Here is an 18,387-nt window from a genome sequence, read left to right as displayed (position 1 = left end):
AGCTGCTACATGTGTACCATCTCTCTGGTCCCCATTGTAGCTTAGCCCCTTAGCTTTCTGCAGATATTCCTGCCATTCAGAATCACAATTTCTAGGATTCCTAAACAATGTGACAAGTTATCCTCTGAAATCCTTTATCCTTATTTCCTAATAATTATTCCACAGGGAAATAGAGAATGTTTAATGTTGCACATTTTAATTAAAATACTTATATAGAAGAGAGGAGTTTGTGGGACTTTAAATGAGGGAGCGCCATGTAAAAAGAAATACCATAAAAAGTAAATTACAGTACATGATTTATTTTTACAATCTTATATACATGTCAAATATTTTGTATTAAATAAATAGGTAGTCACAAGGCTTACTCTAGATATGCTGCTACATAGCATGCAATACAGAAATAAAATCAAAGACATGGCAGATATATGTAATAAAATCGGTAAGTATGTGGAATATGAACAGGTGATTGTTGGCATCTGGGGGCACTCTACGCGTTTCCTGGCATTTCAGCCAATCATCAGGAGTGTTTTTAGGACAGTATACTGGAAATGAGAATAAACAGAAATAATTGATGATGCATGAAAAATGGGGAAGTACAGGGACTGTCCAACAGAATGGAAATAGTTGGGAAACTTACTATGCCACCACAAGACCCGGTCCGGTATCTGCCAAGGAAAGAAGGGGGGTCCGGGCAGGATGTCTCCCCCGGGGTTGAAACGGGGAACCCATGAGAACGAGGAACAGTGCCCGGAGTAAGACACGGTGGTCAAAGCCTGATCCAAAATGTTATGTGTGCACGTAAAGTGCATAGTGTACCTAAAACAATGTATCAAAAATAAATAAGTAAATAAAAAATATTTGTAAAGAGGAGGTAAGGAAATAACAATGTGTTCCCATAAGGGGATGCATGGGAAAGTGTGCAAAGGGGAGAGCCAGACAGGGGAAGAAAAAACATACCATAAATTGGTGACTAGGCTCCCAACAAGGGAGGGTGACCTGTGTGCAGGATCAGATGTGTTGTTCCTAGTGGTTGAGTCAAGCAAATGAACCACCAGCCACTCCAAGGCTACTATATACCTCCATTCCCAGGTGGGGCCCCCATCAACATCATGCCTAATTGACCATTTAGCACAAGGAAGGCGGGGAGGGAAATCCCAGCTGCGTATGGTGAACCATCAGCAGTGGGTTCCCCGCCCAGCTAGTATGGTCAAAGATGGAAATAAACATCAAAGTGATGTCAGTGACGCTGTTAATACAGCATCAGAGCATGATGCCGATGCGCAGGAGGCCGACCCCAACACCCACCAAAGGGTGGGGGGAGGGGCCGGACTGCCACGCATCGCAACCCCGGAGCCAGAAAAACCACCCAGGCCCCCCAAAAAAAACCAGACCACACCAGACAAGGAGTTGGGAATTGGTCTGGTAGCAATAATGAGTCAAATATAACACATGGAAAAGTAGTAGCTAAAGGGTCTATTGAAAAAAGGAGGGGGGTTTAATAACAGTGTTACTGAACACTGATAAAGGGGCAGTAAACAAAAATGAGGAAATTAGTCTATTATCAGTAGTAGACCAAAAATAATACATGGGAAAATAATAAATGCAGGGATGTGTTCAAAAATAAAAAGGTGATCTAATAACAGTGTTACTAAAAACTGGTATAGGAGCAATAAACAAAGGTTGGGAATTGGTCTGGTAGCAATAGGGATTAATAATATAGGGATATATTCAAAGGTAGGGAAGGGATCTAATAGCAATGGGGCTAGACATTGGTATAGAAACAATGAACAAAGGTTAGGAATTAGTCTGGTAATGCATAGGAAATTTATAAGTAGCAGTATTGCTAAATGCCAATATGGGGACAATAGGCAAAAATTAATAGCAGTGTATTAGGTGTGACAGGTCACTTGGCGGGTGTCTTCCACCCAAATCTTTGTTATATAGTAAATGGATGTGACCTGACATACACTATAATAAAAGTAGAACACATGGCGGCCTCCATCCCTAAATTTGTTATATAGAAGAGAGGAGTTTGTGGGACTTTAAATGAGGGAGCGCCATGTAAAAAGAAATACCATAAAAAGTAAATTACAGTACATGATTTATTTTTACAATCTTATATACATGTCAAATATTTTGTATTAAATAAATAGGTAGTCACAAGGCTTACTCTAGATATGCTGCTACATAGCATGCAATACAGAAATAAAATCAAAGACATGGCAGATATATGTAATAAAATCGGTAAGTATGTGGAATATGAACAGGTGATTGTTGGCATTTGGGGGCACTCTACGCGTTTCCTGGCATTTCAGCCAATCATCAGGAGTGTTTTTAGGACAGTATACTGGAAATGAGAATAAACAGAAATAATTGATGATGCATGAAAAATGGGGAAGTACAGGGACTGTCCAACAGAATGGAAATAGTTGGGAAACTTACTATGCCACCACAAGACCCGGTCCGGTATCTGCCAAGGAAAGAAGGGGGGTCCGGGCAGGATGTCTCCCCCGGGGTTGAAACGGGGAACCCATGAGAACGAGGAACAGTGCCCGGAGTAAGACACGGTGGTCAAAGCCTGATCCAAAATGTTATGTGTGCACGTAAAGTGCATAGTGTACCTAAAACAATGTATCAAAAATAAATAAAAAATATTTGTAAAGAGGAGGTAAGGAAATAACAATGTGTTCCCATAAGGGGATGCATGGGAAAGTGTGCAAAGGGGAGAGCCAGACAGGGGAAGAAAAAACATACCATAAATTGGTGACTAGGCTCCCAACAAGGGAGGGTGACCTGTGTGCAGGATCAGATGTGTTGTTCCTAGTGGTTGAGTCAAGCAAATGAACCACCAGCCACTCCAAGGCTACTATATACCTCCATTCCCAGGTGGGGCCCCCATCAACATCATGCCTAATTGACCATTTAGCACAAGGAAGGCGGGGAGGGAAATCCCAGCTGCGTATGGTGAACCATCAGCAGTGGGTTCCCCGCCCAGCTAGTATGGTCAAAGATGGAAATAAACATCATTCTGTTGGACAGTCCCTGTACTTCCCCATTTTTCATGCATCATCAATTATTTCTGTTTATTCTCATTTCCAGTATACTGTCCTAAAAACACTCCTGATGATTGGCTGAAATGCCAGGAAACGCGTAGAGTGCCCCCAGATGCCAACAATCACCTGTTCATATTCCACATACTTACCGATTTTATTACATATATCTGCCATGTCTTTGATTTTATTTCTGTATTGCATGCTATGTAGCAGCATATCTAGAGTAAGCCTTGTGACTACCTATTTATTTAATACAAAATATTTGACATGTATATAAGATTGTAAAAATAAATCATGTACTGTAATTTACTTTTTATGGTATTTCTTTTTACATGGCGCTCCCTCATTTAAAGTCCCACAAACTCCTCTCTTCTATATAACAAATTTAGGGATGGAGGCCGCCATGTGTTCTACTTTTATTATAGTGTATGTCAGGTCACATCCATTTACTATATAACAAAGATTTGGGTGGAAGACACCCGCCAAGTGACCTGTCACACCTAATACACTGCTATTAATTTTTGCCTATTGTCCCCATATTGGCATTTAGCAATACTGCTACTTATAAATTTCCTATGCATTACCAGACTAATTCCTAACCTTTGTTCATTGTTTCTATACCAATGTCTAGCCCCATTGCTATTAGATTCCTTCCCTACCTTTGAATATATCCCTATATTATTAATCCCTATTGCTACCAGACCAATTCCCAACCTTTGTTTATTGCTCCTATACCAGTTTTTAGTAACACTGTTATTAGATCACCTTTTTATTTTTGAACAAATCCCTGCATTTATTATTTTCCCATGTATTATTTTTGGTCTACTACTGATAATAGACTAATTTCCTCATTTTTGTTTACTGCCCCTTTATCAGTGTTCAGTAACACTGTTATTAAACCCCCCTCCTTTTTTCAATAGACCCTTTAGCTACTACTTTTCCATGTGTTATATTTGACTCATTATTGCTACCAGACCAATTCCCAACTCCTTGTCTGGTGTGGTCTGGGTTTTTTTGGGGGGGCCTGGGTGGTTTTTCTGGCTCCGGGGTTGCGATGCGTGGCAGTCCGGCCCCTCCCCCCACCCTTTGGTGGGTGTTGGGGTCGGCCTCCTGCGCATCGGCATCATGCTCTGATGCTGTATTAACAGCGTCACTGACATCACTTTGATGTTTATTTCCATCTTTGACCATACTAGCTGGGCGGGGAACCCACTGCTGATGGTTCACCATACGCAGCTGGGATTTCCCTCCCCGCCTTCCTTGTGCTAAATGGTCAATTAGGCATGATGTTGATGGGGGCCCCACCTGGGAATGGAGGTATATAGTAGCCTTGGAGTGGCTGGTGGTTCATTTGCTTGACTCAACCACTAGGAACAACACATCTGATCCTGCACACAGGTCACCCTCCCTTGTTGGGAGCCTAGTCACCAATTTATGGTATGTTTTTTCTTCCCCTGTCTGGCTCTCCCCTTTGCACACTTTCCCATGCATCCCCTTATGGGAACACATTGTTATTTCCTTACCTCCTCTTTACAAATATTTTTTATTTACTTATTTATTTTTGATACATTGTTTTAGGTACACTATGCACTTTACGTGCACACATAACATTTTGGATCAGGCTTTGACCACCGTGTCTTACTCCGGGCACTGTTCCTCGTTCTCATGGGTTCCCCGTTTCAACCCCGGGGGAGACATCCTGCCCGGACCCCCCTTCTTTCCTTGGCAGATACCGGACCGGGTCTTGTGGTGGCATAGTAAGTTTCCCAACTATTTCCATTCTGTTGGACAGTCCCTGTACTTCCCCATTTTTCATGCATCATCAATTATTTCTGTTTATTCTCATTTCCAGTATACTGTCCTAAAAACACTCCTGATGATTGGCTGAAATGCCAGGAAACGCGTAGAGTGCCCCCAGATGCCAACAATCACCTGTTCATATTCCACATACTTACCGATTTTATTACATATATCTGCCATGTCTTTGATTTTATTTCTGTATTGCATGCTATGTAGCAGCATATCTAGAGTAAGCCTTGTGACTACCTATTTATTTAATACAAAATATTTGACATGTATATAAGATTGTAAAAATAAATCATGTACTGTAATTTACTTTTTATGGTATTTCTTTTTACATGGCGCTCCCTCATTTAAAGTCCCACAAACTCCTCTCTTCTATATAACAAATTTAGGGATGGAGGCCGCCATGTGTTCTACTTTTATTATAGTGTATGTCAGGTCACATCCATTTACTATATAATTTAATTAAAATACTGTTGCATTTTAGCATATTGTATTCTTTTCTCAGAGAGGATACAGGAGGAAATAGACTCCGTCACCGGGCCGGACATAATTCCCAGCATCGCTAACCGCTTAGAAATGCCGTACACCAATGCTGTCATCCATGAAATAATGAGATACTTAGACCTTGCCCCAATGTCACTTGCACATAAGGTAACAGAGGATACCAACTTCAGAGGCTTCACCCTGCCCAAGGTGAGATCCGTTTTATTTTGCTGATCCTGCCAATCGCACACAGAACTGTGACCAAAACCAAACCAGTAATGAAAGATGGCTTCAGGTCTGATCGCCTCCCAGGAGAGGTCCCTCAGACACGTTTCTCCCCTAGTGGGCTTAATCAATGAGGCTCTGTCCATTGGGGGCGAAACATATCTGAGGGATCTCAATCGCACGCAGAACGCCGACTCACTGTGACGAAAAACCAAACCAGTAATGAAAGATGGCTTCAGGTCTGATCGCCTCCCAGGAGAGGTCCCTCAGACACGTTTCTCCCCCTAGTGGGCTTAATCAATGAGCCTCTGTCCATTGGGGGCGAAACATGTCTGAGGGAGTTTAAGCCATCTTACATCACTGGTTCCGTTTTGGTCGCAGTGAGTCTGCATCCTATGTGCGACCGCTTAACATTTTCAAGGCAACGCACTGACATCTTTGCTGCCATAGTGCTAGGTGCTGGGTGTTCAGTGTGCTCCTGTACCTTTTAAGGAGGGGTTGGCTCCTTCCACCTGCCCTTTGACTTTCCACGAAATGCATGTGCTCTCATTAGGGATGAGCTCCGGCGTGTTCACACAGTCCACGTGCAGAGCGCGCCAGGAAGTCGGCACAGCGCTGCGCTAATCACAGGCAGGGAGACATTTCCCGATCTCTGCAGCCGAGCATCGGGACAATGTTTCCCTGCCTGTGATTGGCAGAGTGCCCTGCCGACCTCCTGGCGGGCTCTGCACGTGGACTGTGCGAACACGCCAGAGCTCATCCCTAGCTCTCATTGTAGAGACTCACTGAAGTTAGAGTTAGAGCCCCGTTATTCTTAATGCATATTGTTAGACAGCTCAATGTCGTTGGTCACTGGCTGGTTGGTAAGTTTGAGCTTGGAAATTACTTTGTATTTGTTTGACATATGTCGCCTTTCCAGGGCTCCTTGCTGCAATAGACAGTTATAAGTGGAGGCAGTGGCCACTTGTTTGTAGTATATAGTAGCCTGGCAAGCTGTTTTATACAATCTGTATCAGTTCATTACATGCCACGTTCTCTGATATCAGTGGTAGGAGCATTATGGGCCGTACACACGACCGAACATGTCTGCTGAAACTGGTCTGCGGACCAGTTTCAGCAGACATGTTCGGTCGTGTGTAGGCCCGAGCGGACAGGATTCCAACATACATTTGCCCGCCGGGCCTTTTTCCAGCGGGCAAATATTTCTGGACTTGTTTTAAAACAGCCCGCTGAAATCCTGCCCGCTCGGACATGTTCGGTCGTCTGTACAGACCTACCGTACATGTCCGAGTGCCCGCCATCCCTCGCATGCGTCGAATGACTTTGACGCATGCGTGGAAGCATTGAACTGGCAGGGCCGCCCACGTCGCTGCATCATCGTCGCGGCGACGGCGTGGACACGCCCCGCGTATTGTTTGATGTACAGCCACCATACAGAAATCCCCGGGCAGACATGTATGGTGAAAACGGTCCGGCGGACCGGTTTCATCGTACATGTATGCTCGTCGGTACGCGGCCTTAAAGTGATACTTTTTTAGTGTGTTTGTCTTCAGATCAACAGACATGCTTATTTTTATTTATTTATTAGTAATTAATTAATGTTTATTACATTTTTTTTAGTGAAGGGATATATATAACACAATGGGCTAGATTCAGCATTGATTTACGCCGGTGCATCTATAGATACGCCGTGTAAATTCAAAGCTGCGCCGGCGTATCTTCTTTCTGTATTCAGAAAGCAAGATATGCCGGAATTAGGCTAAGATCCGACTGGCGTAAGTCTCTTACACCGTCGTATCTTAGGGTGCATATTTACGCTGGCCGCTAGGTGACGCTTCCGTAGTTTTCGACGTAGAATATGCAAATGACCTAGATACGCCGACTCACAAACGTACGTGCGCCCGGCGGAATTTTTTTACATCGTTTGCGTAAGGCTTTTCCGGCGTAACGTTGCTCCTGCTTCTATGAGGCATACGCAATGTTAAGTATGGACGTCGTTCCCGGGTGAAATTTAGAATTTTTTACGTTGTCTGCGTAAGTCGTTTGCGAATAGGGCTGGACGTAATTTACGTTCACGTCGAAACCAATACGTCCTTGCGGCGTACTTTGGAGAAATGCACACTGGGATATGTACACGGACGGCGCATGCGCCGTTCATAAAAAACGTCAATCACGTCGGGTCACCACCCATTTACATAAAACACGCCCCCTCATACTCATTTGAATTAGGCGTGCTTACGCCGGCCCCATTTACGATACGCCGTCGTAACTTAGGAGGCAAGTGCTTTGTGAATACAGCACTTGCCTCTCTGATTTACGGCGGCGTAGCGTAAATACGATACGCCGCCGTACAAATGCGCGGCCCTACCTGAATCTAGCCCAATATGTTTAATTATATAGTATATTTAGAGCCTATTCACACAGGGGCAACATGACTTCTAGCACGACTTTGGGAGGCAACTTGGACACAACTTGAGTACGAATCATCAGGCAACTTCAAGTTGCCTCCAGGACAGGAGGCTTTCCAGTGGCCAATCAGATAAGATAAGTGATCCGACTTCTGAGGCAACTTCCATTGAAATCAAGGGCCCTGAAAAGGCTGGGACATCTAAAAAGGTAGCCGGGGGGGTGATCACTCCAGCAGCCGACACGTCAACTGAAGGCGAACATGAAGTCAGCCAAATTGACGAATCAAGAATAAATTGAACTCATCTACCCACAAAAGTAGAATTGGAGGGGATGTTAAAGAGGCTGGAAAAGGCAATAAGAGAAGAAATAGGTATGTTAAGATCAGACATAACCCATATTTTGGAGCGGGTAGAGAAAGCAGAGACAAAAGTGGTACAACAGGAACTGGAATTAAACCAACTAAAGGACCAATTCCACACAATGAAACAAAATCAGAGACTATTACAATACCGGCTAGAAGACCAAGAGAATCGTAATAGAAGGCAAAATTTAAGAATACGATCTATCAAAGAGGAGAAAGGCGAAGATTTGAGGAAAATCCTTAATGATCTGTTTCTCCCCCTCATGGACAATAGCTCAGAGGAACCCTTTAGAATAGAACGGGTTCACCGTATAGGAAGAACCAGGGAGGGTGAGGGCAAATGGCCTAGGCACATAATAGTAAGGTTCAGATATTTTGAAGACAAAGCTGAGATCTGGTCAAAATTGAGAAGGAAACCTCCCCTGTGTTACGACGGGGTAGAGATACAGATTTTCACTGACCTAGCATGGGAAACTCTGGCCAGAAGAAGGCACCTCAAACTTTTACTAGAACAGATGCGCGTGTCTAATATCAGATACCAATGGGGGTTCCCGGCGTGCTTGATTGGACACAAAGATGGGGTATCAGCTAAATTGGTATTCCCAGAGGATCTACCAGGCTTTTGTGGTAAATTGGATATGCCCATCTTGGAACTGCCTAGATGGGCAGAGTAGTCTTTTTGGGTGGTATAGAGAGGTGGGATCGGTAGTGGACGAGGGGGGATGGGGGGGGTGGGGGTGTGGTGTTTAGGGGGGGGCTGTGAGGGCGGGTCCGCAACCTCACTCATATAAGATCAACTCCCAAGGGCCCGCTCTTGGGGGGAATGAGAGGGGGGCGTCGGGAAGCTTCACCTCATTACAAGAGAACCGACGGGTAGTGGGGCGTGAGGATCCCAGCGGTTCAGAGGCGATGTTTTGGCCTCGTCAGGGGAAGGGGATGGGGGTAGGGAGGGAGTGGGAGGGGAGGTTCGGAGAGAGCGAGGGAACTCTCCTCTTCCAAAAAGGGGTTGGGATAGGGAACGTGGCTCCCAGCGGATCTTTCAGAAAACTTAGTGAAATGACGTAGGGATTTGAAATGGCAGAAGTAAAATATTTATCTTATAACGTAAAGGGCTTGAACTCAATAACCAAAAGACTGAAGGTTTTGGAAGAGATTGAACAATACAGAGCTGATGTAGTCTTTATACAGGAATCCCATTTGACTCTAGATTCTAATGTAAAGTTGTACTCACCCATGTATCCTACCTGGTTTTACGGGGACACCATTTCTAAACGCGCTAGGGGTGTAGCTATAGGTTTCGCGAGAGGGATCGGGTTCATTCTGGAGGCAAGGCTGACAGATCCGGAAGGCAGATTTTTATTTTTAAAAGGAAAACTGGGAAACACTGTCTATACCCTTGCAAATATTTACGCCCCGAACGTACATCCAACCCAATATTTAAGCAGAATCCTGGGCAAATTGAAAAATGTTGCCGAGGGGTATATAATTCTGATGGGGGACCTTAATTTCGTCATGAATCCGAGAGAAGACAGTACATCCCGGGTGAAGGAGACAACGAACGTGCAACTACAAAAAATAAAACACAAGATCCACGATAGTCATCTAGTGGACGCCAGGAGGGTACTCCACCCAAACACACATGATTACACGTTTTTCTCTCCTCCACACGGAACGTATACCAGAATATATCACATACTGGTAGATCATAGGCTATTGGACTTGATTACTGAGACGGACATTGGAATTATGACTATTTCAGATCATGCTCCAATTACTATGAAGATTAAATCATCCTTACAAAAGAGTGAACGGCCGAGGTGGCTATTAAACGATAATCTGATTCGAGACGAAGAGGTGGCTAGTAGGGTGGAAGCGGATCTCAAACAATTTTTCACTATAAATGACACAGAGGGGATATCAAGCGCAACTCTTTGGGAGACACATAAAGCGTACATTAGAGGGATGTTAATTGCTGAGAATGCCAGGGGAAAAAAAGAGAGGAAAAGGAAGGCTGAGACCCTGACCAAAGATATAGCAATTTTAGAACGTAAACATAAAGAACAGGGACTAAAAGAGACTTATCACAACTTAATCCTAAAAAGAGATGCGCTCAAGGAGATCATGGATCTAGAAGCGAGGAGAAAAAACTTAACTGCATAGCTAGAGAGAGGTATCTATGGGGTAATAAACCCAGTAAGCATTTGGCCAAAATGGCCCAAAAAAAGAAAACCAGAAATTATATCGGAAAAATCAAAAGGAAAGATGGGAATCTGGTCTATACGACTAGAGAAATCGCAGATACCTTTAAAAATTATTATGAGGAATTATACACAATAAAGCAGGTAGGGTGGCAAACAGGGGAAAAGGAGGCTAAAATACGCGATTTCCTTGTAAAAGCGGGACTTCCCAGATTAGAGGAGTTTGATAGAGTTAATATGGACCGTCCCATAACTGAGGAAGAAATTAAAAATGCTTTGAAAAATACGACAGTGGGAAAAAGCCCTGGCCCTGACGGGTTTTCTGTCTGGTATTATAAAAGATTCAGTAAGATTTTAATACCGAGGATATGTAAATACTTCAACGGCCTAGGATTAGAATACGAAACTAGCAGGGAAGCGTTAGCGGCATCGGTTACATTAATTTTGAAAGAAGGAAAAGATTGTTCACTCTGCTCGGGATACAGACCAATATCTTTGCTAAATACAGACATCAAGCTCTTTGCTAAAGTTCTGGCTGAGCGTCTGAAAGGGGTCATGCATTTGGTGCACCCCGACCAGGTTGGATTTGTCCCCAATAGAGAGGGCAAAGACAATAGTATAAGAGCAATTCTCCTGCTTCAGAACATAAGGCTGAATGCGCCCCCAGGTCTATTCCTGTCGGTGGATGCCGAAAAAGCATTCGACAGGGTAGACTGGGGGCTTATGATGGAGACACTTACAGCCATGGGTATAGGCAACAGGTTATCCCGATGGATTAACACACTCTACTACCATCCCACTGCAAGAATCAAAATTAACGGTACGCTATCGGAGTCTTTTGAGATGAAAAATGGGACAAGACAAGGGTGTCCTTTGTCTCCCCTGCTATTCATCCTATCCCTTGAGCCTCTACTGTCCATGATTCGAAATGACCCAGATATCAGCGGGGTCAGAGTCGAAGAGGAGGAACATAAATTGTCGGCCTTCGCCGACGATATTTTATTTTATTTAACTAACCCGAGTAAATCCATCCCCGAGCTTTCTAAAATCCTGCAACAATATGGTAATATTTCAAACTTCAAAATCAACGTAACTAAATCTGAAATATTAAACATAAACCTAAATAAAAGTGAGGAAGGCCGTGTGAAAGAAATCTGTGCCTTCCCATGGAGTAAAGAAATAAAATATCTCGGTATCAAATTGGCTAACACGGTACAGAAGATGTATAAAATAAATTATGTCCCTTTACTAAACGAGATCAAAAATGAATTAAAAAGAACGGTAAAAAAAACTATATCGTGAATTGGGCGCATTAATATGTTGAAGATGGTGGTGGTCCCTAAAATATTATATAAATTCTTACTAATCCCTATTGCCCTGCCTCAGCAATTTCTAAGAATTCTTAATACCCTTTTAATGAATTATGTTTGGAAAAACAAAAAGCATAGAATATCACTCTCCATCCTAAAACAGGGGAAGTTACTGGGCGGTCTGGCAGTACCTGACATTAAAAGCTATTACAAAGCGGCGGTTCTATCTCGTGCGGTGGAATGGGCGCGGGACAGGAAAGGTAAAAGATGGGTGCAAATTGAAAAGGCACAAGCTAGGTCACAATTGAGTAATATTATTTGGATTCCTGCACAATACAGAGCACTGGGCCACAAATCATTTGACATAACACGGGACACTTTACGAATGTGGGATAGAACTCAGACATTACTGAACAGGGAATTTAATTCTCCACTAATGATTTTAAAAGATAATGCTTACTTTGCACCTGGGGAAAAAAAAATAGGTGGTAACTGGATCAGGAATAACACGGTACACTTAGGGGATATCACAAAAGATGGAGAGATAATGACATACGAAGAATTGAAAGCTAGAACAGAATATTGGAATCTCGATAGGTGGCACTACTCCCAGCTGCATCATTTTGTGCGGCATCTCCCCCGTCCTTTACGGACGGGGGCGGAGTTGACACCACTCGAGAAAATCAGAAAATTCCAAGGGCACAATCACTAAATTATATGGGATACTGGTTAAGATAGGTGCACGGGATGAAGCACCGTTTGTACATAAATGGGAAAGGGAGCTAGAAATCACGAGAGGGACAAACACTTTTCAGAGAATCATGCAATTAACACACTCCTCCGCAATAGATACACAAACCGCCGAGGCAAATTATAAGTGCATTTCGGGTTGGTACATTACCCCTGATAAAGCTAACAATGTTAGATCTGACCAGTCCGCCGAGTGTTGGCGGGGATGCCCGGAGAGAGGAACGATGGCACATATTTGGTGGACATGCCCGAAAATCCAAATCTATTGGGACACAATAATAAGTCAAATAAAAGAGATTACGGGTAAAGAAATAAAGAAAGACCCCTGGGTAGTGCTCTTTCATGGGAGTCAAGAGGGCATAAAAAAATATAAGCAGTCCTTATTACCACACCTGTTAAATGCTGCGAAGAGAATCATACCAAAAAGGTGGCAGGAAAAGGAAAGTCCACTCCTGTGGAATTGGATAGATGCAGTGGAGGAAACTTATAGGCTAGAAGAGCTTAAGGAAAGTCTATCAGAGACAAACAACGACTTTAAGAAAAAATGGGAAAAATGGAAGGAGTACAAAAAAACAGGGAGCTATGCAGAGAGTTTAAGAGTGCGCTAATTCTTTGGATTCTGAGAATATGGGGTATAATGGGCCCCGAAACAAAGCCCGATCGTGGTGACTGTTATTTTCAAATCATACGCATTTTTTTTGGGTAAAATTTCATAGATATTTTAGCGATGGAAAAAGATAAGATCCCTGGGCGCCACGAGGGGGGGGGGAGGAGGGGGGGGGGTTTTGCTTTATATGGTAGTGAAGTGTCGATACCCTAGAGGGGATGTAAAATAATAAAAGAGCATGGATAAGATCCTAGCCCCTTGCCGGATGCCAACACTTATACTTATTGTTAGGGTTGTCCCGATACCACTTTTTTAGGACCGAGTACAAGTACCGATACTTTTTTTCAAGTAGTCGCCGATACCGAATACCGATACTTTTTTTAAATGTGTCCCCAAATGCAGCCATGTCCCCCCCATATGCAGCCATGTCCCCCACATATGCAGCCATGTCCCTCTAGCCATGTCTCTCACATATGCAGCCATGTCCCTCTAGCCATGTCCCTCACATATGCAGCCATGTCCCTCTAGCCATGTCCCTCACATATGCAGCAATGTCCCTCTAGCCATGTCCCTCACATATGCAGCAATGTCCCTCTAGCCATGTCCCTCACATATGCAGCCATGTCCCTCTAGCCATGTCCCTCACATATGCAGCCATGTCCCTCACATATGCAGCAATGTCCCTCTAGCCATGTCCCTCACATATGCAGCAATGTCCCTCTAGCCATGTCCCTCGATGCGGCGGCAGCGGCGGGGGGGGAAAGGGGGGGGGGTATTCTATTTAGGTATCGGGGGTATTTGCGCGAGTACGAGTACTCGCGCAAATACTGGTATCGGTATCTGGACAACCCTACTTATTGTATGCGAAAATATTGTACAAGGGGGGGGGGGGGGAAATCAAATCTCTTTTGAAGCTAATTGGAAGTTACGGCTACTTTTGCCCTACTTTGGCTATATAAAAATACCACGCATGATGCAAACCGCAAATAAGAGACGTAAGAAGCATCGAATCATGAGCTGGTCTCTAGAATTTGGTAAAAGCTGAGGTGGAAAAAAAAAAAAAAAAAAAAGAAATCAAGGGCCCAGATTCAGTAAGAATCTGCACCTTTCTTACGCAGTCACAGGGCAGCGTTTTTGCCCTGTGCCCGCGCAAATTTTCTGCGCTGCCCGCGATTCACGGAGCAGAAGCTCCGTAAATTGCGGGGGCGCTGTGTTAACTTGCCCGGCGTTAGGGCGCCTAATGTAAATGAGCCCGCCGGCGGCGGGAATCATTTACATTAGGCACGCTCCCGCGCCGAGCGTAGAGCGCATGCTCCGTCGGGAAACTTTCCCGACGTGCATTGCGGCAAATGACATCGTAAGGACGTCATTTGCTTCAAAGTGAACGTGAATGGCGTCCAGCGCCATTCATGATCCACTTACGCAAACGACGTAAAATTTGAACGTCGCGACGCGGGAACGTGGCCATCCTATAGCATTGGCTGCGCCTGCTATTAGGATGTGTAACGTTACGCGAAACCCGACGTACGCAAATTACGTAATTTGCGTACGCAGGGCCCGCGCAAGTTTGTGAATCGGTGTTAGTATGCAATTTGCATACTATACACAGATCACAATGGGAGCGCCCCCTAGCGGTTTTCGCTAGAATGCAGCCTAAAATCTGCGTGGCATAAGAGCCTTATGCCGCGCAGATTTTAAGCTGCAGTCGGCGTAGCGATGTTCCTGAATCAGGAGCATTCGCTACGCCGGAGCAAGTAAGCAATTGCGCCGTGTAACCTATGGTTACACGGGCGCAATTGCTTCTTGAATCTGGCCCAATGGGTACAAATTGCCTACAAGTTGCCTAGAAGTCGGATTGAAGTAGTACAGGAACCTTTTCTGAAGTCGGAGCGACTTCAGTAGTGTACATTAAGAGGCTCCCATTCACATCCATTAATTTTCTCGACCACGTGACTTGGGGCGACTTGAAGTCGGATCCCAGGTCGCCCCAGTGTGAACTGGCTCTTAACAGGACAAAAGGAAGCAAATAAGATGCATTCATTGTTTGGGTTTGTATTCATTTTAACAAGGTAAATGATCTACTGGGGGTTTGTGGAATTTTAGGTGACTGTATGTAAAGAAGGACAGGACTAGAGAAACATTAATCCTCTCGGTCAGCATTTTTGTAACATTTTGTATCTCTGTACTTGATATGTATACAAAATGTTCTAGTAAACAATTAACTTTTCAACAATTTGACCTTTTTTTTTCCCTAAAGAAATCAAAGTATATATTTACCTGTCTATCTAAATGTACTGTATAACAGCTGAGAGGAGATAGCAAAGGCAAAACATAGTGTATTAGAAAGTACTCACTAATGTTGCTTTATTTACTATTGAATAATTTCATGTTTTTATTTAATTTCAAAAAATTGTAAATGCTCTTTAAATTGAATGTAAAGTCTAATTTTAGAAAAAAATTTAATAAATATCAAACATCTGTTATACTTATCTCCTCCTACCCTGTGCAGTTGGTTGATCCTCCTCTCCTCTTTGCTGCTCCTGGCCCCTTCTGATGAGTGCCCCCACAACAAGCAGTTTGCTATGGGGGCACCAGAGCCGAGCTACAGCTCCATGTGTCCATTTGGCCCCGCCCCCTCTCTCCCCTGATTAGCTAACAGCTGCTGGAGCCAATGGCGCCGCTGCTGTGTCTCAGCCAATCAGGAGGGAAAGTCCCGGACGGCCGAGGGATTCATGGACATCGCTGGACAGAGAGGGGGCTCAGGTAAGTATAGGGAGTAAAAAAGAAATGACTGCACATCGGTGGATTCCAAATGACGTTTATTGGTCACCAGAATGACACCAGGAGACAGCAACACACAGTCTTGTAGACGCGTTTCACACAGTACAATTGTGCTTAATCAGGTATTAGGGGGTGCTGGGGGCTGCTACACACAGCAGGCTTTTTATCTTAATGCAATAAGATAAAAAAAATAACTTCTGTCTTTACATCTCCTTTACGTTTATTGTATATAAGTGATAAAAATCTCTCTAAAGCCTCATACACATGGTCGGACTTCAAATAAACTTTTCTGTGGATTTTTGTCCAAAGGGAGTTGGCCGGGCACACCCATAGCATACACAGGCAGGACTTTTCTGCAAACTTTACCAAAACTTTTCCAACATCACGTGGTTTTTCTGCTCTTTTCTGCTCTTTACCGCCACCCTTTGGTCAACTTATGCTATTGTTGGTTGATTTTAACATTGGTTCTGAGCATGCATATTTGTACTTTTTTGTTGCATATTTTGTTGCCGAAAAGTTTGTCCGTTTGCAGAGCGAACTTTTGTCCGATGAAAACCGAAAAAGTTTGTCCGATGGAGCGTACACACGGTAGGATTTTTTTGAAAACGTACTCATTTTGAAGTTTGTTGTCAATAAGTTCTACCGTGTGTATGGGGCTTTTGGCACATATGATTTTTTTACACGCATTTTTGACTTGCAAGAACCTTTACGACCCCTTTAATATGTGAAAATGATCTGCTGAATGTGTTGTTAGTAAAATGTGCTGGTGCCATTCATTTCATCCCTGTCATTGTCTCACAGGGGACAACTGTAATTCCTCTCCTTGGTTCTGCTCTATCAGACCCAGAGTGCTGGAAGTCACCCTATGGCCCCATACTCACGAGCAAACATGTCTGCTGAAACTGGCCCGCAGGCCAGTTTCAGCAGACATGTTTGGTCGTGTGTGGGCGCGAGCGGGCCGAATTCCAGCAAACATTTGCCCGCCGGGCCTTTTCCCAGCAGACAAATATTCCTGGACTTGTTTTAAAACAGTCCGCTGGAATTCAGCCCGCTCGGACATGTACGGTCGTCAGTACAGACCTACCGTACATGTCCAGGCGCCCGCCGTCCCTCGCATGCGTCGAATGACTTCGACGCATGCGTGGAAGCATTTTAAAGGCGGGCCGCCCACGTCGCCGCGTCATTGTCGCGGCGACACCGCGTCATCGACGCGGCGACACCGCGGACACGCCCCGCGTATTGTTTACGCGCGGACTTCTGTACGATGGTGTGTACAACCATCGTACAGAAGCCCTCTGGCAGACATGTATGGTGGAAACGGTCCGACGGACCGCTTTCACCATACATGTTTGTCCGTGTGTACCCGGCCTATGACTTTAATCCAGAAAATTTCCTGGATGAGAATGGGAAGTTCTGTCCACATGAAGCTATGATTCCTTTCTCTGCAGGTAAGAAGCAGAAAGAAAACCAATCATAGTATTTTCATCTGCCATGTAATGTACTCCTATTTCTATCTATTGTTCCAGGAAAGAGGATCTGCCCTGGGGAAGGTCTCGCTCGGATGGAGATCTTTCTGTTCCTCACTGCTCTGCTCCAAAAATTCTCCTTCCACCCTGCAAATCCAACCGACACGTTCAACCTGGAGGTGCTTCGACGAGCTAACCGAAAAAAGGGTCTCTCCTACAATTTTAGAGCCAATCCTAGAATGGAGAAAATGAATAGACACACAAGTCCAAGACTCAAGGACACACTTCAGTAATAACAAGGAACATTATCTTTTCCAGCATTTCTAGCGGTCACTTGATTCTGTAGACCTCTGAAATGCTTTATATGGAAGACTGAGACTCTCATTCCCTCAGCATACAGTTCTTTCTCTAGAAGTCTTAATGCTAATAATTCTATGAACTTATTTCTTAGCTTGTCTAAGCCTGACACTACAGGTATTCTGACTCCGATTGTTGTGAAGCGATTTATCCCTTGTGAGACCTCTATGCCTGGCCTGTATAAGATATAATCACTGAGGACAATCCTCATCAGATAGCTTGAACTCACCATATACCGTTTCCATCCACAGAGGTGTTCAAACACTTTGGCCCGGATTCAGATACATTTGCATATATTTCGGCGGGCGTAGCGTATCTCAGATACACTACACCGCCGTAACTTAGGGCGCAAGTTCCGTATTCAGAAAGAACTTGCGCCCTAAGTTACGGCGGATGTGTATATGGGCGGGCGTAAGCCCGCCTAATTCAAATATAGATGATGTGGGCGTGTTTTATTTAAATTACTTGTGACCCCACGTAATTGACGTTTCTTACGAACGGCGCATGCGCCGTCCGTGAACGTTTCCAAGTGCGCATGCTCCAAATTACGCCGCAAACTGCCAATGCTTTCGACGTGAACT

General features: G+C 44.2%; 1 protein-coding gene and 3 long non-coding RNA genes across 4 annotated transcripts in view; 2 read left to right on the top strand and 2 right to left on the bottom strand.

Annotated features, from left to right (window-relative positions):
• LOC120936065 (cytochrome P450 2G1-like) overlaps positions 1 to 18,127 on the top strand; it is a 36,552-nt gene extending 18,425 nt beyond the window's left edge. Inside the window, exons 7-10 of the mRNA XM_040348166.1 lie at positions 5,365 to 5,552; positions 16,785 to 16,845; positions 17,351 to 17,431; positions 17,510 to 18,127. Of these exons, the coding sequence (XP_040204100.1) occupies positions 5,365 to 5,552; positions 16,785 to 16,845; positions 17,351 to 17,431; positions 17,510 to 17,742 (563 nt within the window). The 3' untranslated portion in view covers positions 17,743 to 18,127. The remainder of the gene's footprint in view (positions 1 to 5,364; positions 5,553 to 16,784; positions 16,846 to 17,350; positions 17,432 to 17,509) is intronic.
• Positions 328 to 1,210, bottom strand: LOC120936068. Its single transcript, XR_005748583.1, has 3 exons — positions 958 to 1,210; positions 638 to 816; positions 328 to 542 (listed from the first exon to the last, which is right to left on the bottom strand). It is a non-coding gene; the product is annotated as an uncharacterized LOC120936068 (long non-coding RNA).
• Positions 2,283 to 2,995, bottom strand: LOC120936069. The gene is made up of 3 exons (XR_005748584.1): positions 2,755 to 2,995; positions 2,443 to 2,621; positions 2,283 to 2,347 (listed from the first exon to the last, which is right to left on the bottom strand). It is a non-coding gene; the product is annotated as an uncharacterized LOC120936069 (long non-coding RNA).
• Positions 4,238 to 5,119, top strand: LOC120936067. The gene is made up of 3 exons (XR_005748582.1): positions 4,238 to 4,490; positions 4,632 to 4,810; positions 4,906 to 5,119. It is a non-coding gene; the product is annotated as an uncharacterized LOC120936067 (long non-coding RNA).
• Positions 18,128 to 18,387: the final 260 nt, after the last annotated feature.

This window comes from Rana temporaria, chromosome 4, assembly GCF_905171775.1.
Source record: "Rana temporaria chromosome 4, aRanTem1.1, whole genome shotgun sequence".
In the NCBI taxonomy this organism is placed as follows: Eukaryota; Metazoa; Chordata; class Amphibia; order Anura; family Ranidae; genus Rana; species Rana temporaria.
The sequence above is the reverse complement of the archived record's forward strand: the minus strand, read 5'-3'. Positions and strand labels throughout refer to the sequence as shown.